We start from the raw sequence: 22573 nt of genomic DNA, 5'->3' as shown, positions 1-22573 counted from the left end.
GCCACCCTCACACACCGTTTGCTCCCAGCCCCAGCCCTCAACACCCGCCAGGATTTCCCTCGGCAGGAGGTTGCACCTTGGTGCTTTCTCTCACTCCATCCCTCACACGGTGAAGATGAGACCAGAAAGAAGATCTGTATGAAGCTTCCAGGTACAACAGGTCTATCACGATGGTTCAACCCATGTCTGAGTGCAGGTCCCAGCTCCCTCTTTCAGTCCTTCTCGGGCTGGCAACATCTGTACAGCAAGAACCATTTACAGCCCCTTACTGCTTAATTTCTGCAAGAGACACTGTTTGGACTTACTTGGGCAATACAGGGAGGATGAGCGGAAAAACAAACAAGCTCTAGTCGGCTTTTTATGAGTTATCATAGGTATTTCGGATTGCCCAGGTGCAGACGTATCCCAAGTTTCCTCCAGACAACTGGGAACAGCAGCAACCACGAACCCACTGAGCCCGCTTCGCCCATAACAAACTCCCATTTTACCACAAGCGGGAGCTCCTGTTTGCCAGATGTGCAAACGCACCACTTGCAACACCCAGCTGCAGCCGGGCGACAAGCACAGGACACCCCACACCAGCTTCCAAAACTGATAGCAAAGCTGAGAAAAGATTCACAAGCCCTACAGAAATCTTTTTACTTCCCAAACTGCTTACCAGAACCTCAGGGGAACCTGCAACATCACTGCAGTACCAGACAAGCTGCACAGCAAAAAAAAAAAAAAAGCCGAAAGCTTGAAGTAACCAACCGTCAGTCACACCAGTTAACAAATACAGCACTCGCTTTATTTCCTCAACTGAAACAAGACTCAGTAGGTTCATTACCTGTAAAGCCCACTACTCTTATTTCAGGAGTGAGTTTCCAGGCGCAGAGACTCACAGTAACAAGTCTTCAGGTGTACAGTATTTATACCATACAGAGTACACAATAAATTACTATCTACATGCAACATACCTAAAAAAGTTACATACAATGTAAAAAAATACAGTATTTTCTGCTCATTTTTTGTTTTTAAATTTTTTCTGTACATTTTTTTAAATTTACATTTTTATATACATTTTTGTAAACTTTTTCTATTTTTATGAAACTGCAATCACATAACAGTTATGAACTTAGGGCACTGCTCTTACCATTCTAAACCAACCCTTCCACCTACAAAGCAGCCTTTAGCTTGTCTGCTCCTTCATTTCTACTTTGGCACCACACGCTTGACACAATTATTCCGAGTTATTTCACCCACTTTCTACCCAGCCATATTCTCAGTATGGAGAAACGCAATCATACTTCAGTTTGTGCTTCGATAAAACAAGTTCAGAAAAACACATTACATTAACTACTTCATCAACATCACTTTTACCTGATATTACTGCATAATATCAACTTTTCCTGCACTAACTGCTTTACATAAGCATGCAAACAAGTATGATTATGACTCAATAACATGAATATACTGAAAAACAACTACAAAGGTTAAATATTAAAAGCAATGTAGACTTAAAGATTTACCATGTTCATAGGTCTAACGGATTGACATGTTAACAGTTAAGATTTTAGACACTGAAGTATACAATGGGAATTTCAGTGTAAGGTCATCTTTATTAAATAAAATAGGAAATAACACCCTAGCACACATTTAAACTACCCTTCACTGAAAACGAGCATTGACTAGAAACCTCCCTTCTTGCCATGCGTGCTCCTGTTGCGGAACAGGGGCTCCTCAAGTTTACAAACACCAAGCTGTAAGAAGAAATCTGCTTGGAACACACAGCTCAAGATCCTGCTGGAAAGGAGCACAGCACGTGAAGCGTTGAAGCAGTTTCCATTTTTGGCCCATTTGACAGTAAATTTCAGCCCCAGTACATGTCCGTTCATCATTGCACGTAACCTACTCCGCCGGTTTGATCAATCCCAAATGCTGAAGGGTGGAGGTGCCCTCAAGAGGACTCCAGTCCAAGCTCCTGCTCAAAGCAGGGGCAACACTGAGCTCAAACCCAGCTCCGGGTTTTGTCATGTTGAAGCCTGAGAAGCTCCTGGAACAAAACCCGCAGATCCCTCTTGGTGCACTCCCATGCCTGACCATCCCCATGGAGCAAACTTCAGCCATTAACTGAGAGCCTCATATTTCCAGTTAATTAAAGCCTCTCATTCTTGCTCCATGCTTCTCCATCAAGATCCTGGAAATTCTCTCCTCAGCAGCCTCCTCTTACATACCAAAAGGCTGCTGTTCAATCTCATTTTCCCCAAAAAGGCCTCTCTACCAGGCTGAATAAGCTCATTTCCCCTCAGCCTCTCCTCACAGGTCCTGTGCCCCAAATCCCTCGACCATCTTGACAGATTATTGCTGCACTTGCACAAGCTGGTCAAGATTTTGGGCCCCAAACTGGATGCTGTTCAAAATGAGCAAGAATGCCCAGTAAAGGGAGGGAACAAAACCCACAGCCCAGAAAAGCTCTCAGCCTTCATCATACTAGGGCACACTGCTGAAGTTTTAAGCCACTAAGCATTTTGGACCAGCAGTTACATGACTACATTTATCTTGTTGATAACAGACCTATACATCAATTTTTTTTGCTGAATTGAGGATCTGGAAGATTTTTTTTCATCATCTTCTACAAGATCGTAACAACACAAACAAGGCAGGCGTTCAAAGCTCTGATATACCACAGCACCCCTTGCCTTAATACAGTTCATAGGATACCACCTCCTCATTTATTATTGCCAAAAGACTCTACGGTGCATTGAAAATCTCAACTAAATGCAATCCAAGCTTCGTGCTAAGACCGACGGTTAAGAGTTTGCCACTTGGTTTTAGGTTCGAGTTCAAAGAAGAAGGTGCCTTCCATATCACTGGGAGGAGAGCTGCTAAGGCTTTCTTCTCCGCTGCTCATGTCTTCACACGAGTCCTCACTAGAAGGAACAGTAGCAAAGGTAATTTAAACACAGCACAACCTGAAAGCAGCAAAGCACTCTGCAATCCTCTGCTTTCTGCAAGCTGTTCTGTTCCTAGCATAATATCCCAGATGTAAATGCTTCAACACTAAGACCTCAACAAGGTCCAATTTCCTTTCTCCTACTAACCATTCAGCATTCAAGGTATCAAATATAAATTACTTTGGAAGACTTAAAAGCTCTGTAAGCCTCCCTGCCTTAAAAAAAGAAAGCCTCCCCCACCCCACAAACCACTTTGTTTTTTTATCATCGCAATGTCAGTTCCCCATTTTTTCCTTCTGTTTAAGATATCCAAGTCCACCAAAATTTTGAAAGCTATCATTTTTTTCCAAGTAGTACTGAATAAGCCTAGTTATAGAGTTGCCATTAACACTTCCAGAAAAGAAACATTCCTGAAAACAAGAATTCCCAACAAATTAACCACCTGGTATGAGTTCTACCAACCTCTCGCTTTCATTGAAACATCCACCCTCTGGTATCGTTGGCAGCTCAGGAACACTGTAGTAACTGTTTTGTAGATTCTGGGCTGTACGTCTTGAAACAATCCAAACTAGCTTTGTATGATCAGGCTTGCAACATTCAGGAGAAGAATAATCTGCTAGGCATTTTGAGACCAGTTCCCTCCAGTAAAGCAGGTCACTATCACTTATCTGAAAGGCAAAGAAAGAACCTTTTTAGTCTATCAGACACAGGCTCTAAAAATAACCCTTCCCTCCACTTGACCTTCTCGGAAATTACTTGAAAAAAATATCATTCAAGATGCATGTGAGTCATAACGGTGAGCCCTTTGTCAAAGTTTGGCTGCTTTTGGAGGTGAACTCCTATAGAACCTCCTAGAAACATCCACATTTAAGTCTGGGTTAAGCAGACAAGTTCACCTGTCAGTTTCTGTTACTATTTTCATTATCACTTCCAAAGGAAAACTGAAACCAAGATTATTCAGTTTGAAAATCAAATCATCTCTCCTACTTTTAGGGGCTACTTCCACCTCTCAAGGAAATGGGTTAGTTCCATTTGACTGTGAGAGTGAAAAAGGCTTTTTAGACCATCAACGGATACAGCACACAGCTAGAAGCTCTAATCCTGTGATATTTATTTGGGCAAAAAGAATAACCAGCCCAGCAGTCATTTTAGTCCTACGATCAGACTGCCAGTTGGGACATACAGCTAGAACTGTACCAAGTTCCATCAGCTACTTGCTAAAGCACACACTGTGTAGGCATTAGGTCAGCATTTCTTCTAACTTTATAAATAAGCTAGTTTTTAAATCATAATCCTTTTGCTTGCCAGGCAGTTGCCAAGATGTGCCAGTGCAAAATGACCACCTCAGCTCATTCTCTACACAGACACTTTTGCATTTGCCATTCTACCAACAAAACCAAGTTAGAAGAGTTTCGGACAGATGCTTAAAGACCCATTTCATTGCTTATTTCAGCTGCTGCCAAACAGCACAGGTAAAGATTGTATACAGACAGCAGGGGTCCCCAAAATGTAACATACATCATTAACTGCACCAGTCCCAACAACAGCAAAACCAGCCCACAGGAAATATTTACCTTAGAATGCTTTTGAACACGCAGAAGGATCTCAAACAGCTCCACAGATTTCAGAGTCTGAACCTCCAGGGTGAGGAGGCACAAGGCCAAGACAGACGGCTAGAGGGACAAAAAACACCGCTCAGTGTAACACGAATCAAAAACCTACTCCAAAGTCAAAGCAAACTACTTGTACTTACTTTAGCTTTAGAGAAGACTAGACGACAGTTGCAAGCTTTTAGCTGTGCTTCCAATTTATCGAGATTCAGGACTTCTTTCCTGTGAGACACCCAAGAGAAGCAGCATTTATATCAACAACTATTCATAGGTCACTAAGAACTAAGGAGCTGCCTGTTCTCCAGCCAACACCATAATAATTGAAGAGGCAAGTGAAGAGATCAAGGACTTAAACATAGAGACCACCACAGAACTCAACTCACCTTTCTGAGGTATGACAGAGTACAATAGTATGGTACAAGTGCAAGAAGGTTAAGGCAGTAGTAGCTTTAAATTCAAAGTGCAACTTTTCTGAAATAATCTTTTCCATCCGTTTCAGGTCAGACACAGTGCATTTGCATTGGCTGATCCGGATGATCTCATGAGCAGACGGAATATTGCATTCTTCTTCCACTACTCGCGCAGCCAGCTGGAAACAACAAACTCCAATGCAAGACAAATGCTTTGGTTTCACCTAAAAATTAAAGAGAAGCACTGTGAATACTTCTCCCCCTCTCCACGAACACTGCGCTTATCAAACACAACATAAACAGCTCGCCCTGCCTAAGTGAGTAGTTCTGAATATTCAGAGTTCAACAGAAAGATTTGCTTATCTCAACGAGACTTGCCACCAACCAGCTCGCACACCTCACCTAGTTTCATCATTGGAGTTTGAGCACAGCAGCTGGCAGAGCCAATACCGCAAGATCAGTCTGCCATAGCTGAGTCAGAGGAAGCCACGTTCAACAGCTGAGCACCCTCTACTGAAACATTCCACATCACCACAGCACAGAGAAATGGCAGCGGGAGCTGTAATACCCCACTCCCCCAAGCGGCTGTGCTAACTTACCTTCATTTAAAGCCCGTACAAATCCGGCCTGAACCTGTTCTAGGCAGTCCTGTCCCTCCACAACTTGTTTCTACCTCTGCGATTCTCATAACATTTTGTGCAGAGTCAAGGACAGTCAGACCACAGAACTGAAGCAACTTCAGACATTACTTTTTTCTGTCAACTTAATAACGGGGAACTGGTTTAGGCTGAACTTGTCTGCCATAAAGCAGCACAAGCATGAAAAGAAAAACATCCAGAAAATGATCACTTCTTTAGTTCCAGCACTAAGCTAAGCTTTAGGACAATACTTAGAAATAACCTGTAGCACTAATTATTTTTTTTCCATTCTTAATTCATCCTTTCTTAGTCTTCCACATCTACCTGGTGAAGGCTACAGAATTACTAAAGCAAATAAACCATGCTGCTACTTACCTTTAGAGGTAAGGAGAGGCCACAGTATAAAACAGTTAATAAATCACATGAATATAATCTTATCTTTCATGCAAGAATTGTACTCAGGTTTACAAAGGAGGAGTTCAGAAGTGTTGCTAGCACAGAATCAGTAAATAGCCAGAGTTTCCTCCCAGATCACCACCTTTCCTTTTTTGTCAAAGTTCACAGGAATCTTGCATATTCCCAGGTGACACTATAGCGGGTCCTCTCCCCCCAAAATACCTTCATAAGAGCCAAGAATCTGTCCAGAATGTTGACAGCCAAAACAAACGTCTCAGTTGAAAACCCAAAGAAGTTGGTCAGACTCCAAAGATCTTCCACCTTCGCATTCCTTTGTCTCGGAGACAGAGTATTTTCATTCTATGGCAAGAAAAGCAAAGTCAGAATTTATCAGTGGCAGCAGTGATGGCTGTGACCACTCGCTCCTTAAGTGATCTTTTATTTATGTCAGAGGGAAAAGTTTTTTTTCCTTAAATATTTTCTCTTACCTTAAAAAAAAATTAGATATTTGAGACTGAAAACATACCCAAGATACATGGATCACAGCTAGATCCCAGGTCTCACTGGTGCAATACCTGGCACAACCACATTTCCAAGTATGCACTTGTTATTTTGAGACAATAGATGCACCAAGTGCATCCATACACACTGACTCCTGCCCTTATGGAAACAGATGGCCAAACCCGGCTTATTCCCCCCTCTGCCTGGGTGTGAATAGTTACTCGATGAGAAGTTCTACTTTCAAAACAAGCAAGCAGGCTGATTTCAGAGACTTTTTGTCTAACATTAAGGCCCTATTAAAAAAAACTCCCAAGCTTCCCTAAGACTGCCCGAACTCAGTAAGGAGCTCTGGTCCTTAAAGTGGGAATTTTTATGCCTGGATTATTTTTTTTGCTCTTAAGCATTGAGGGTTTCCAGGTTCATTTCCCTTGGCTTTTCCATATTTTTAGAACACCCATTTGACATATCCCAGCTTTGTGCAGCGACATAACACAGTGGCACAAAGCTCCCCAGACAAAAATAAGAAATAGACTGGTTTTGGTTCGATGCACACTTCAAGCTGAAACAATACATTATACACCTGGGCGTTTTACTAGCGCTGTAGGTCATGGTGCTTTGGTAGTGTATGTTAATAACTACAAATTAAGACAATAGCTACAAATCAGGAGTTAAAACAGAGGACGAGTGGCGTTTACAGAGAAAATAATTAACTTTTCCAAGTTAATGCACGTCTGCTTATTAGCTGGGAGAGGGTTTTTTTAAACATTATTGCCCTGAGGGATTTACCTCCCCTGCCCGACCCCGTCCCCTCACCTCGGCGGCGCGTTCGATGAGGCTGAGCCCCTTCTCCCGGGGCTGGAACCGCCCCTCCAGCTCCAGGTGCAGGTTCAGCTGCTTGAACAGCCACAGCGCCTCGCTGCTCATCTTCTCCCGGGCCTCCGGATCCGTCACCTTCGGGGCAAAACACACGGCGTCACCAGCGGGCAGCTCCCCGCGCCGGACCCAGGGAGCCGCACCGGGGACTCGAACACGGGCCCCAGCCCGCCAGCGCGGCCCTCACCGCTCGGGGCGGGGGGAGGCGCGCCCGGCTCCCGTCACCGCACGGACGCGGGCCGGCTCCGCCGCTGGCCCCGCATCCAGGCAGGCCCGCCCGCGGCCCGGCCCCGCTCGCCTCCCCCGGCGAGTCACGGCAGCATCCCCGACTCCCAACAGCCGCCGCCCCGGCCCCGCATCAAAATGGAGGCGGCGCGGCACCGCCCCCTTGTTTTTGTCCGGGCGGCCCGCAGATGGCCCCGCGCGGAGCGCTCCGCTGCGAGCCCCGGCCGGTGAAGCGCCGCGGTGAAGTAAAATAGTCCGCTTGGAGCCACGCACCCTAGAGGCGCTCTGAGAGGCCGCGGCGCCCAGGGCGCAGCGCCAGTATCTGGCGGCACTCCTGCTCGGCGGGGAGCGGGGAGCAACGGCGCTCCTCCGGAGAGAGCGCCAGGCCCGGGCGGAGAGGGACGAAACAGGCCGCATCACTCCTTTAAAGGGACGCGCGAGCCGCGCCTTTGTGGCTGCGGACGCGTTTTAAAAAGTCCGCCCAATCCTTCCCCCGTCCTGATTGGTCCGCGCTCCCCCGCCGCTGATTGGTCAACAAGGGCGGCTCGCCCCGCCCCCAAGGGGCTGTGTTGTTTACCGGCGGCGATTGGCCGCCGATCGAGGGTGGGTCTCTCCGGATTGGCCGGACGAGTTCTGCCTCTGCCCCGCCCACAGCTCCGGGCCTTAGCAACCGTGCGGGGCCCGCGCGGGACGTTACCCGGCGCGGGGCGAGGCTGTGGCGCCGGCCGCGGCCCAGCCGGGCCCGCCAGGAAACGCCGCCCGGCCCGCACGTCTCTTGCACTACATAGAGGACAAAACCACGGCCGCTGACCTGCTGCCCCGAACGGGGCGGCCTGAGGGAGCTCCCGGGTGTGTGTGTGTCCCGTGTCCTACTTCAAAGCAAGAGTCAGATTTATTTACAGTCTGGTGTTTCAGAGATTTTTGGGTGCGCACATCCAAGCTTCTCTTTTTAATCGCAGCCCATCTGTGTGTAGTGTTAGTCCAAGGTCTGACGCTTTAAGATGGCTCATACGAGCACAGCTGGCAAGCGCGCCGGTGCGTCTGGAACCCGCAGCAGATCGCTGCATCAAAGGGCTGCAGCTTAACGGGGCCCTCGTGAGAAGATAAACGGGACCTCGCAAAAAGAAATCATCCTCTGGAGGATTTGCGGGGCTGTTTCAACGCGTTCCATGCTCTGGCAAACACAAAGGAACAAATGTCATAGGACAAAAGCAACGAAACCACAGAGACTCGCGATGTGTGCACACTGGAGACAAAAGTCTGTGGTGGCAACTCGAGCAGATTAGCGTCCGGCTTGATCTAGTGAGGTTCCACAGTTTCAACAAACAAAAAATGTTTATTAAATGTCGCAGTCTGGAAAAATAAGCCACCTTCTCTACAAAACGGTCGGCGATGTTGCTATGCCAATCTATTTCCAGGCATAGTTCCTGTCTGCTATGCCAGTGATGACAGCCAACAATTTCTTCAAGTTTATTTTGATGACAAGCGTTCTTAAGATTCCCACAAACATGCACAACTTCTCCTCGGGATATTCCTGACACAGGCCAGCGCTCTTACAGGTACCATCAGATATATCTGAGCACGCCTAAACACAGTATCCCTGCAAGGTACATAAACCAGCCTGGAAACTCTTTTCTGTGTGTGTGACTGAGGCCAGTATTTCAAGGGCTAAAAGAACCTTTAGGCTCTGAAGTGAGAGTTGTGGATCTGCTGCAGTTTGAACGATTCTCACTGTTAATGGGAGCTGACTCCAAACTGACTCCTTGCAGCGGTGTCGCTTCAGTGATATTTGCTGGATGAGGCTCTGAGCTTCAGTCTCTGTTTTCCAAATGCCCTCAGCAGTCATTACTTTTGGGGTTTTTTTCCCACAATCTGAAGCGTATCTTGCCATCACAGAGATGGAGTATGGATGTTCTGCTGTAATAAGCCGTGTAGCTGATCATATATTTTAGTTAACCTAAATGACAAAAAAGGTACATTTTATAAATACATGAGAATTCTATTTGAACACATAAATTGCCTTCCCTTTACTAATTTAAATCTAATAGAACACTCTGCAAAATTATCATTCATATATCGTGTAATTCGAGGGGAAAAAATCTCTTCTGAGTGCATGGCTTAACTGCGCTTTCCGTGCAGCCTTGCAGCAAACGGGCTCATTTTCTACATGCCCTATCTTTGTTCGTCTGTAACTGACTGATCTGTTGCAAAGAGCTGACTACGATTACAAACAAATCAAAACAAAAACCCACACCAAAAAGACCCCAAATCCCAAGAATCCTTAGTATAAGTGATGTACTCAATAAGGGATGCACTCATCAGCTCTGTGATTATAAACACGGAAAATTAGTCTGCTCTCTGTGCTGTCTGGACCTGGCAGAACAATCAAATGTGGGCAACAGAGTCCTCGTAGTAAGGTCTAGAAATAAAATCTGCTTGTTTTGGTTTGGGTTTTTTCCTTTTTTTTTTCTTCCTTATGAGAGGAGTAAGTAATTTTCTTTCAATGTGGCATTGATTTGTGATTAAGGGAAGTGTGTATTTGGGGGGAGAAATGAGGTCTGTTTCCAGTATTCTGAGAAAATACAATTTCTCTATTCTGTAACATGCTGTGCTTTACAGAATAGAAGTTCCTTCCCGACATTCTTTGGGAGCCTGAGGATGCAGTTAGTGTGAAGAAAGTTATAAATTCCCTAGATACAGATGCTGCAGTACTTATTATGTAGAACAGTGATTCCCCTTTGAGAGGGGAATTCTTGAGTTACGCTGAACTGGAAGGCTGGTGTGAAATCAACAGAAGAGGAATTAAAACTGGAGGAAAAACCATCTGAAATCTCTACGGATCCTAATAATAAAGTGAAGATTTATACTGAAGCCTTAACTTCCGCAAGACATATTTTAAACTAAAGCAAAATCGTTGTTTATTTGTTGTGATGTGAGACTTTCCAGTGCCATCAAATTAAATAGGTATTATTTATCTAGCCTTCCTAAATTATTTTCCAAGATGGCTTGGTAAAACTTGTTCTGGCAGGTTGGCACAAGAATTCCTGGGGAATAGTTAGTGGATGCCTAATAGCTGTGTATTGACTAGCAGGTGACGACACCAGAGATGTTAACTGGGCCTTGTGGCATGTGGATTTCCACACTGAAACAGGATTACAGACCTTCCTGATGAAGGGACAGAGGTAATGAATGCTCTAGACACAAGCAGTCTGCCCACTGCAATTGGACACCCAGGTAAGAACAATTGGGGTCACTTAGAACAATGGTTTCCTTTGAACCACTTAACCAAAGAGCTCCACGCCCTTTACAGCCACTAATTAATCTAAGTGCCCTGCTGCTATCCCATTATACTGGCACCAGGAAAGCAGCAGTGCGAAAACCTGCAAGGGAGAACTCACTGCGTTGGGACTACTTCTCTCTTCCAGTAAAACCAAATTGCTGCTATACCATGATTAGGGACTTAGCTCTGGGGGAAAGAAACTATGTCTAGTTTGGCCAACATCCTTGTTTTCCGTGATGATGGAGGGAACAACAGTTCATACATGAATTAGCATTTTCTTCCAGCATAATTCAAGCTTATTGGAGAATATGAGTAAAAGTATCAAACATCAAGAGAGCCTGTGTTGAATGAGATTAGTCCTAGCATCCTTTCCCCCTCTTATTCTTTCATAACTCCTTTAGAGGCATCATATGAAAAAAAACCCTCTGTTTTAATTAAATGGGATGATTTGACAGTTGAGTGTTTTCTGTTTACCTGAGGAGAGTAACAGTAGGTTCTTTAAGCAAATATAATAACCTCAGTATGTACATTTTAATACAGAAATATGCATAGTAGAAAAGACATATAAAGGCTACAAACATATATATACACACACAAATGTATCTGAGAAATATTTACAGATTTTGCTGATTTTAGAAGCAGTGAGACCAGCCCCTAGGGATGAAAGCTCCCAAAACTGTAGCCTGTGCATAGGCCCCTCAGCAGGCCCTCCGTGAGGGAGCAAGTCTAGGAGAGAACAGGATTCATCAGTCTGCCAGAATTTAAAATGTGTTCCCCTGACAGAAGCCCCTAAAGGAGAGCGGCGTTTGATCCTCCAGTAGCCACAGGAGAAGATGTTCCCACTGGTACAGCTCCTGTGTTTGGTACATGAGTGTCATTTCACACTTTCCCCTTGTTCTCATGGAAGCTGGTCAAGTCCAGAACTCATCAATAAATGAATTTATTCAGATGTATTACATGCTTCCTAAATGACCAAAGGAGAGCAAGGCTTGCCGATCCAGGATTAATGTAAATATGAAGTTGGTCCTGGGGAAAAGGTTCACGGGCAACAGGAACAAAACTCGAGACAAGCAATGACAGTGCCGTTCTGGCTCAGTGACCCGAGTTCAGAACAGCTGTTGACATCAGGAAGGGAGGGTGCACAAACAAACCAACCAGTTTGTTTGCTCAAGACAAGGGAACTATACTTAGCAGAAAATATTTTGAGCAGACAAGACCCAAACACAAATCCATGGAGACTTAATAAAGTTTAGGACAGACTGTAAGCTTGTTGAGATTTGTGATTTTGTCTTGCTGCTGCAATATATGGCAAATGAGTGCAGAAATAGCATCTAATACTAACAGTGTTGATGGCTAGGTGAGAGGAATTTCCGTAACAAAAGGAAGCCCGCCACAAAGGGAAATGCAAGTTAGCCTATACACACACAAAACCAATTGTAACAGCGCGGCTATGTTCTTTTGGTGCGCTGCTTTGTTTTACAAAGGCCAAGTTTACATGTTTTTTTGGATGGGCGTCTGGAAACGCTTTTCAGACGCATCCAGAGGGTGAAGCTGGAAGCACCGTTTCTTCATTCGGATCTTTCCTGAGCTGCAAGGCCTGCCACATGTGGCTGACGGCAGGGCAGCTTCAGCAGGGCTGCTTGCATTTTGGGGACAGGCCAGATGCAAAGAACCCTGTTTGTGTAAAGAGTCGGTTATATCTATGCTGGAACTCCTGTGTACGTTTAGAGAAAGCATGTATCATTCTTGCACATGCTATAGATATTTATGTACGCATAAAATTAGGTATGCATTTAGGCTAGTATAAAGCTGCCATGTACTGATACCACATACTTTGTTTACTGAAAAAAAAAAAAGCTACCATATTTATACCACTATGTAAGTACCCTATACCAGCACAGCTGCATCTAAGGCCTGGGACAAGAGGAAGCGCGTCAATATAACTTAAATCGCACAACCTCCTAGTATAAAGAAGGCCCAACTACAGCTAAACACCGAGGGAGCAGCATCAGACTTCTAGAGGGATGAAATGTTGATTCGAAGCGCTGAAGGTGACGACTTCAGACCTCCATTTGCACTGCCTTGATGAACATTTGCCCTGTTTTCATCCAATTTCTGCAGTTTTAATGCAGTGTTTTTTCTCCCCACCCATTTGATCTGGTTTCAGAGATACTTTTGTCATTAAGCTGTCTCAGGAAGTGTTTCTGAATCCCCTATGACAACAGAGAAACTTCTGGCTACCAAGATGAAGAGAAGATGAAAAAGCCTGTTGGAAAACAGATCTTTCATAGAAAATGTTCTTATTCCCTATACAGCAGCTGGCATAAAATTTGTACAACACAGCTAACAACTGAATCGCTTGTAGTACTAAAATCTTGGTTCATGAAGGAAATTCCAAGGCTTCACTGAGAATGTTCACTGACGCAGAAGGATTTTGTTCCAGGAAATACACCGTAGATAGGCCCCTGTCTATTCCTCACAGCTTGGAGCAAGCCCACGTCCGGTATGCTGGTAACCCCAGAAATCCGTGATCCCCAATACTGATGGAGCGCGACAAAATGGCCAGAGAGTGAACAGCATTCTTCCTTGCAGTTTTTTTACCTGTTTTCATGAAGGCACAGAGCTGAAAAGATCTCGAATGGTGTTAAGGAGCTAACTGCACAATGTCCAACACAGCCTATTTTTGTAATGTTATCAAATCTCACTTGGGAAGCCTTGAAAATGGTCCCTGGCGTGAGAAAAAGAAGGAGGAACTACACCCCTCCAGTGCCAATGCTCACATAGAGAGGGTGAGAAGGGGAAGGCACTCGTGGATGATCTCACCAGTGCCACGTCAAGAATATCTGCAGTTTTGCTGCTCATAGTTTGTTGTTGCCCCACCTTGTTCAAATTCCACTCTCTGTGCGCTGAGAAAAAGGAAGGAACCAGGAAAGACTGCAAATCTGTGACACATTTCATAATATACAATTATTATTCATGATTTCTGTGTTGGGTGGGTTTAGGTGCCCTTTGTATGAGTCCCCTTGCAGCTCCCTTGTGAGTCAGCTCAGTCTCACCAATCTCCATTACAGCTATAGACAGAAATCTATATTGCATCTTCAAGTCTATTAAAATATTGCTTCCTGTTTTTTTAAACAATAGTATCAGATACATATACCAATTTTCTCTAAGAAGATGTTGCGGGTACTATTTGTAATGGCAACTGAAGATGCAGACCCGATTCGGATTGCATGGACATTTTTGTGCAGCGAGGGTACGTCTTTCAGAAGCCAACAGAATTACACCGAATGCCTGAGCAATGTGCCTCAGCGCTTTTATGGCAATAATTTGCCTTCAGTGCAAGTTAAATTGTCTGAAAGGAAGCTGTATGTTTCAGTAACCTTGTGCTTGTCTAAGCATGACTAGATAACTAGGAGTTTGCTTAAAGCTCTCTTTTAGTAACGATTTCTTGCTGGAAGGTGCGTTTCATTCACTGTATATTTTTGTCACTTATTTCAAGTGGGTTCTTTTATTTAATTGACAAGATAATTCTAGGCAATGTTGTACTTAAGGTTTTTAAAGTGTTTTTTTTTAGTTGTGCATAATTTCAGAAGGCATTTTCAAAATCATAGAGATTCTACATAAATGGAATTTAAATTAGTCATTGAAAGTTAAACCAAGAATAAAAGAGCAGTCACCTTTGTGACTGTAGAACCAGGCAGCCGTTTAGTAAAATGATTTGCCAGGAGGCATTCAGTTATGAGGACTAGGAATGGATATTTTAAATTTGTTTTCGGATTTTACATGGTGCAAATCCATTTCGTACAATTTGGATTAAACGCTAAGAGGCTGAAAGACCCTTTGCACAAAGCATTCACCAAAGAATAGGAAAATACTTGTATCTTGATTTCTGGTTTTGAATTGTGCAATGAAAATATGTCAAGAGGAAATAGGTAAAACAGCAAAGTAGAGATGTTCTGTACCACAGAGCTCATACATGGCGATCGGGAGATGACATGACGGGTCCCACATTGTAACGTGCCTCAGCAGCCCACAGCAGAACCCCTGCCTCAGGAGCGGTCGGTGACAGATGTCTGGCTACCAGTCAGATATTCCCTCCTGCTTTCTCATCCCGCTGCTCTCTGCTGTGTTACCCAACTCATTCTCAATTCTTTACACACTCGCTTTTCATAAATTATCCAGTCTGAGTTCCTGAACGCAACAGGCCGTTATGCTTCAGTAAGCGCACCTTCTGATGACCCAGGCTTAATTTGAAAGCCTTGAGAGATGACATTTTTCTTAATTATATAATGTGCTGTAAACCAAATACATCTCATTGGCCTTTCACAAGGTTTCTTAAGTTTACCTTCTTCTATGGCTTTCACTAAAAGGGAGTTCTTCAGGGCAATGTGTTTTATACTTTGCATAAGGATAACTGAATAACAAATCATATCAACCTGTATATGTTTCCCTTTATCAGGCTATCCAAAGACAGATTGTCACAAACTATCACAGACAGAAGGTTTTTTCTACTGTAATCATAAAACAATTTCATCCTTTGAGTGGACTGGTTATTCTTCCTTAAAATAAATACCTGTAGGAGTTCAGTAAGTGTCACAGAGTCCGCTGATCTTATTCTATTTCCTGTGCCAGAAGCAGAATATTCCATTTTTTTTCCTTTCTTTCCAAACAATTACTACCTTTAGTCCTTTCATGTCCGTTGGTGCATCATGTCCATCTCATATTTCCCAGTAATAATTTATACTTTGTTTCAGAAGATTAATTGCTCTGTACTTGTGCTAACAGAGATGTACACATTTCCACAGATGTTTTCCAAGTAACAGCTGCAGGAACATTTCCAGCATAGTTCTATCTTGAGCTACCGTATCCAGACACATTTCACTAACATACTCTTGATACTTGCCAGAAGAAATAATTCATATGTACTTTCTCAACTGTACAGTCAGTAGGTAGCTCTGCCTGCCTGGAAATACCTCCGTCTAATTCAAGAGTTCAAACTGCATAACCTTGTATTTAGAATCACATATCACACAGTTCCCTAAATACTTACAGAGCGTGCAGAAAATCCTCCACCACCTTGCCTCATCTGTGTCTGCTCTCCTGTCACATCTCCTACTATGGAAGAAAGGCCCGGCCTTAGCAGCAAGGATTTGGGCGCGAGGACAGATGACAATTGCTGTATCCAGCTGAGCTGCCAGGAGATATTTAGCACACGTATGTCACTTTTGTTAAATCTGCAACCTTTCTTCTACCCAAAAGGAGCATCAGCAAACATGATCCTGACGCACACAGAAAAGCACAAGTCACTATGTTAGTGGGCAGCAAATTACCCGTGTAAAAAGGCATGTACACAAGTGTCACAGAACTACTATTCATTTTGCAAGGTTACAAACTCCTACAACACTGATATGAACTCTCTGGGACATAAAATATCCAATTACAGATGATGATGTTTATAATGAAGTATAACCACAGCCAGAGTAATTAATGTAAATTGCCCAGAAGTAGTCCAATGCAGAAAGAAAACCTGTAATAAATGAGCCAGAGAGAATGAATTTTTAAGGTACTGTTACATCTTCTCCCTTCCTGAAGACCACAGTCAAGTTGCTTTAGCTGAAGACTTGTTTGGAGTAGGTATGTTCAAGCGTACACAGCTGCCATCACTTTCAGCTACCTTCATGTCCATTCCCACGCACTTACCCATCATCTTCCTTAACATGTAACATGGAAAACCATTCAACTTAACTTTGCAATTAGCCCAGCTCTGAGCAGGAGCTTGGCCTAGAAATCCTCCAGACGTCCCTTCCAACCTCAGTTATTCTTTGATTTTATGACTGTTTATTGCAGTTATCACTTTTGCATTTATAATGTCCATTTACTTATTATCTTGGATTGTGAAAGTAGGTCATCTCCTTCTCCTGTACTGCTGTATTACCCGTCTGTTTTGCTTCTAGCACTATTAAGAAAAGCCATGTGAAATTGTATGATAGTTTAGGAAGTGATTCAAGAAAACACATCTCTTCAAATCAAATTATATAAGAATTAAACTTTATGGCTGATGATGACTATTTGAAAACGCATTTTCAAAAATTGGGCACCGTTTTCTCATTAAGAAAGGCAGGTCAAAAAGGTCTTGATACAGACAGTTAAATAAAGAAGGATTTTTTTTCCCTATAGTAATTTGGATTCAGGCACACAGATCATCTATATGAAACAAAATTAAGGAGAAATGCACATAAAGTATGACTATCAGCTGTTCCACTGTACCATTCATGCTGCAATAAAGGGTAAAATCGGACATGCTGTAGAGGAATACAGACATTCTTATCTGCTGTTGGTGTTCTCGCATGTTGTGACATATGTTTCTGACTAGTCATCTGTTTTCTAGGAGGAAAGACTAATTTACAGGTGCAATCCCTGGGGTGAGGGACACAGTCTGATGGTTTTACAGTTCCCAAGTTAAATGGAATAGATAAAAACGTCTTCCAAATAGTAAAGCAAACCGCAGAAAATATCTGTCCTGGTTGAGAAAAATTACATTATGGTACCGTTTATTTAGTAAAAAATAAATCGGGTAAAAAGGTTAATTTAGTGCCTGTAGTTCTCCGAATTCATCACTGAATGCGTAAGAGGAACTTCATTTGCTAAATGCAAGCATGTAGTTCACTGCTCTGGATGAAAGCAGAAGTGAGTCTCAGTGTTTCAAGAAGATCTGTGGTGGGAACAGATAGTAAAGGAATCTTCTTCGGCTCAAATAGCAGGGTTGGTTTTCCTAGTAAATAATTTATAGTCCTGCTGTCATTAAGAAGTTGCAGGCGACTGTCGGAAAGCAGCGTGGTAACAGCTAGGAAGCCCTAAGGGGCTATGGAGATGTTACACTCCATCTGGCCTGCCTGTGATTCAGCTTATGATGATTTCTGAAGTCAATGGGCTTCTTTTAAAGTGTGATTCTTCTAATTTAAAATCAAAACCAAGTGGCTCTGTACCTGAGAGCCTGACCCTCCCTGCAGGACAGGTGATAGCTGCTGATAAGGGAAAGCACTAAGACTGATGATTTAACAGACACAACAGATTGCACAATTGCACAATTTGTTGACTGTGCATGCTACATATAGCCATGCTTCGTCTTTCTGTTATCTTCACTAAAAAATGCATGTAGGTATCTGAGACACTTAATGTGCAAGCTATTTTTTTTAATTAAACTTTTTTTTTTTCCTAAAGCTGACAATTATTTGAACAGGGAATTTATGTTGTTTTTTACCTCATCTGTTTCGGAAGAAGTACACAAATGCAGAGTACTCTGAGAAGGGGGGTTGCTTGCTGCTCGTCTCTCCTGCTGGCCAGATGCTTCTGCCCATCCCATGCCAGGACAGCAATTTAGCTTCAGTTTCACGCACGGAACAGCTGAATTCTGCTTGTGAAACTGAAGCCAGGGCTTGTCCAGCTGTGGTGGAAATCTGCATTTTAAACTGAAAGAAATGAATGAGCCTGCATCTAGTTTCTTTTTTTCCTTTGCCATATAATGCAGGAAAAGTAGATTTTTTTTTTTCAAAGGGCAATTCATTATTGCCTGTAAGAACAAGTGCAGCTGATGTACTTACAAGGTAGAATGGTCTTATAGTTTGTATGTACTGACTTCCACACTACCTACTTGGAAAATTCATTGATTCATTGCAGAGAAAGGATAAAATTTGCAAAAATAACTAGCAATTTTGGGTAGTTCAGTTTTCACAGAGGTCAAAGGCAGTTCACTGTTCAAACCCACTTCACTCCTCTTCGAGAATTTGTATGTGCTGATGATTTTTGTTTGATAAACTCTTATTCCCAGGGAGCTGAGCAAAGTCTTGTCAGGTAATTTCACCATAAACTATTTTTTTAGGATTCTCCTCGTTTCCTTCTGTTGCTTTTCCCAATGTTCCATAACATTGTTTTGCAAACTGTGCCTCTAAACAAAGAAAACACTTTCCTCGCGGCTTTTCAAAAATCACTTCTTGAGAGACTGTTTCATTCCATTTTTTGAAAAAAGGATTTCCATCCTAGGACAGAAGTCTTTTTGAGCCCTGAGTGTGATATTTCTCCAGGGCTACCAGCATGCCTATCTCCTGATTGCTTGGATAAGTGCTCAGATGCCTCTGCAAGGGTTTCCTCCACCATGGGCCCCAGCCCAGCCTGCCTTGGGACAGGCAGCGGAGATGCTCCAGGCCCTTCCCCTTCATGACTTCAGCTCTGCTGCTCACAAAGTTTTATGTCTGAGGTCGGTTTGGAAAAGAACAAGAGGTCTTTTTCATTATATATTTTTTAAGAATTTGTGTGTTCTGTTCTTTAAACCAATGTCAAGATTTCCTTCTCTGGCCTGATAAAACTCACATGCTATTTTAAAGATCTCAGGTTGGCAATAAATACAGAAAAGTTATATAACAGTTGGAGTTTGGCACAAACGTAGGAATTACTAGACTTATTCTGCCGCGCTACACGCAACTCATCCAGCCAAAACCAAACAGCAATTTTTGTTAAAAGTCTGCATTTCTCTAGCCCCTCAGGATACTATATTTTAATTTAGCCTCACAACCAACCTGACATGAAGCTAAATTTGGCCTCGTTCTGAAGTTGCTGTCTGCATACATACTTGAACTCATCAAGTTTGCTTGCCTGTGCTGGACTTTGTGTGCACCATAGTTGGGTGGGTATGAAAATTAGTACTAACCTTTGCATCTGTGGGTTTAACTGACTGGTCAAAAGTCACGCAGTGACTAGCGCTTGGGTCTCCAAAGCAGAGTGCAGGGTCAAACCACAAGACCATCTGTTTTTCCCTCTGAAGGGCGTTAAAACACCACAGAACGTCTGCTGAAAAGACATGTCCTTCCCTTTTCCACACACTGGGATTTGGCTGTGAATCCTGTAGCATCTCCTTTCCCGCCACTCAGCAGTAGAAAAATTGGGCATTGCATAAGCAAAAAGACAGGTACTACAAATGCCTTATACATGGGATATTTTTTCCCCCACTAACAAGAATCTCTCACTGCTCTAACATTTACGGGTTCGTCACCTCCAATCAGATTTTTGTAGAGCGTATCACGTCCCTGCATACTGAACACCTGCTTGTAACAGTGTAAAGGCCTTCTTTCAGGTGCACTTCATTACCTTCACCAGGTTATTTTTTTTTTCCTAGGTTTAATGTTGCCCCTTTTGCTTTCTCCCTGGGCCACAAGCCCAAAGCCAGAGTTGGTGTTGCTTGCCTCCATCTCCTCCTCAGCAGTCTCTCTAAATCCCTTGGCCTTGGCAGCCACTTACTTATGGCAGCCTGCCTGCCGTAGCCCTCAGCTGCTCCGGGCACATGCCGTGTCTTTCTTCTCCGAATGTGTACAACTGTGCTGCTATTTTGACCCCTCAGAGCTAGATCATCTCCTGCAGAGGCTGGAAGTGGTCCTGGGAGACCTCGCCCTCCGCTGCCCACCCTGCTAGCAGGACCTGCGCCAGGTGACTCACTCCTGAGTCTCCAGGGTTGCCTTCAGCAGGAGTATCCATCCCGTAGCTGACTAGTTTATTGTGCTACTTTCAACTCAGTTGGGTACTGCCTCAACTGTCCCCTCCTACTGTTACGGAGGACAAAGGACTGTAATCACACGCATCCAGCTGAGGGCATATTCAGTGCAAGAGGAATAAAAGGAACTCTGTTGCGGTATGCTAGCGCTAGAGCTTCCTGCCAAACCACCAATTCCACAGTCTGCTGGTCTGACAATGTGCCGCACCGCCTCGGGCTCCCAGCGCTGACATGCAAATGTTTTGGAAAGGCCCTGATGGAAATCCCTGGAGCAAATAGTCAGAATATGCAAGAACTGCAGGAGCATAACAATCTCGGGATGGTGCCGGCCGGACCTGCAGCAAGAATTTCCCAACTAGGAGCATCAGCTCAATTATCTTCACTTGGTCACTGCCAGAAACTACCAGTGGGCCAACCGATTTTGGAAAACCGTAACAGCTTTACAGAATTCTGACGCACTGATCCTTAAACAATGAGACCCAGAAGAATGAGAATGAAATTGAGAAAGCTAGATAAAAATCCAGTGGGACTTGCCCTTCTCTGCACCTTCTTAGTTCTAAAAGGCATATCCTATTGCAAGATAAAAAAGAAGGGAAAAAAAGCAAGGAAGCAGCGCACAGCAAGCTTCGATTCGGAAAGCAGTTCAACCTACACATGAAGGAGTTTGGTTGCTGCAGCAAAAATAGCCTTTCATTTCAGTCTTACAAGTGTGGCCCAAGAGTTACAGAGAAACGGTTAAAAAAAGCTTGACAGGTTTAGCAAAACGATTCAGAGTTAATTTGTCAGGAAATACATAGAAAAAAATTCTATGCTCCCCCTATGCTTGATTTATGTCACTGTGCTTATTATCTCTAGAGGAAATCCTCCTTTGTGTGCTATCTGAACAGCTAATCACTACAGATACTGGAAGGAGTTTAAAGAAAAGGAGGTGCCTTTGCTCTGAACTTCTTGCTTTTATCTGTTAATTTCAACCTCTAGTGGTACAGCAAGGCTTTGCCACACAGTGCCAGGACTTTAATGCCAAGTATTTATTCCAGCTATAGTTCCCGGTCTTTTTAACACACCTTCAGTCCCCCAACCCCTCCCCTCAAAAAATGACTTATGTTAGGAAAAATCTGAACACTCACAAGTTTAGTTACCCAGTTCTTGAGTGGAGGAGACCAAAGGAAAAAGCGGAGCTGCGAGGAAGCGCCGCGGCATCCCCGAGGGCTGTGCGTGCGGCGGCCGGCGGCGCGGCCGGCGGGGACCGCGGGCAGCACCGCGCGTCCCTCCGGCAGCACCGCGCGTCCCTCCGGCAGCACCGCGCGTCCCTCCGGCAGCACCGCGCGTCCCTCCGGCAGCACCGCGCGTCCCTCCGGCAGCACCGCGCGTCCCTCCGGCAGCACCGCGCGTCTCTCCGGCAGCACCGCGCGTCCCTCCGGCACGGAGACGGACCGGCTTGCAGCAGCCAGCAAAGGAAAAAGCCCAGGTCGCATCTTCCCGGCAGTAAACAAGGCAACTCTAGCGGCGACAGGGAGCTGCGCCCCAGCGAACACAGGCCGGGAGGCGCGGGACGGACTAACAGCAGCCAGACCTCGGCGGTTTTGCTGAACGTCTCTCAGCTCCCCCGCTCATTGTTCCGCGAGTGTTTTAAACAAACTTTAAGGCTTTAACCTGCCTGCTGCCAAAGTGTGCGTGTCACTAAGGGGGGGCGAACTCAAACCTGCCTTGCTGTCGGCGCTGCCGAAGGAGCGGCAGCCGCCGTGGGCCCGCACCCGCGGGGGGACGGTGGGAGGCGGCGACCCCTGCCGTCCCCCACGGCCCTGCCCCGCTGCCTCCTGCACTGCCCGCGGGGCCCAGCTCCGCGGCTCCAGCACACCGAGAGCCGGCCGCCACAGCCCCACAGCGCCGGCACGGGGGCGGGGGACGATGCCGCCGCTCGCGTTCGCGTCCCCGTCCCCGTGGCCGCGCAGGCGCCGCGGAGGAACGCCGGCCAAGTGGGGAAGAGGCCTCCGCGGCCGCTGCCTCCGCGCGATCCTTCCGCCGACGGGAAAGAGTCCCGCCGGCCGCCGGCGGGCCCCGCGGAGCGGCCGCACGGCGTGTGCCCCCGGGCGGCGGGGGGCAGCGCGGGGGCGAGGGGGCAGGCGGCACCGCGGGCGCGAGCGGCCCCCCCGGCTCTCCCGTTCG

At 45.0% G+C, this 22573-nt stretch overlaps 1 protein-coding gene and 1 long non-coding RNA gene across 2 annotated transcripts; both read right to left on the bottom strand.

The window, feature by feature from the left end:
- Positions 1–765: 765 nt before the first annotated feature.
- CCNG2 (cyclin G2) lies at positions 766–7770 on the bottom strand. The gene is made up of 8 exons (XM_065634819.1): positions 7549–7770; positions 7302–7439; positions 6210–6347; positions 4927–5177; positions 4687–4765; positions 4508–4606; positions 3396–3601; positions 766–2909 (listed from the first exon to the last, which is right to left on the bottom strand). The coding sequence occupies exons 2-8, from the start codon at positions 7410–7412 to the stop codon at positions 2777–2779; spliced, it is 1017 nt and encodes a 338-aa protein (XP_065490891.1). The 5' UTR covers positions 7413–7439; positions 7549–7770; the 3' UTR covers positions 766–2776.
- A 972-nt stretch (positions 7771–8742) lies between these two features.
- LOC135988555 (uncharacterized) lies at positions 8743–21669 on the bottom strand. Its single transcript, XR_010606169.1, has 3 exons — positions 21535–21669; positions 15917–16057; positions 8743–9543 (listed from the first exon to the last, which is right to left on the bottom strand). It is a non-coding gene; the product is annotated as an uncharacterized LOC135988555 (long non-coding RNA).
- Between the last annotated feature and the right edge of the window lie 904 nt (positions 21670–22573).

This window comes from Caloenas nicobarica, chromosome 4 (assembly GCF_036013445.1).
Source record: "Caloenas nicobarica isolate bCalNic1 chromosome 4, bCalNic1.hap1, whole genome shotgun sequence".
Classification (NCBI taxonomy): Eukaryota; Metazoa; Chordata; class Aves; order Columbiformes; family Columbidae; genus Caloenas; species Caloenas nicobarica.
This window is presented reverse-complemented; position numbering and strand designations above follow the sequence as displayed.

Bases quoted from the DNA above. Each gene is read 5' to 3' on its own strand.
- CCNG2 (XM_065634819.1), bottom strand. From the start codon at position 7,412: ATGAGCAGCGAGGCGCTGTGGCTGTTCAAGCAGCTGAACCTGCACCTG. The intron at 4,766-4,926 runs GTGAGTTGAGTT...GGTGTCTCACAG, and splicing joins CTCTGTCATACCTCAGAAAG to GAAAGAAGTCCTGAATCTCG. The intron at 4,607-4,686 runs GTAAGTACAAGT...TTGTCCCTCTAG, and splicing joins TAGTCTTCTCTAAAGCTAAA to CCGTCTGTCTTGGCCTTGTG.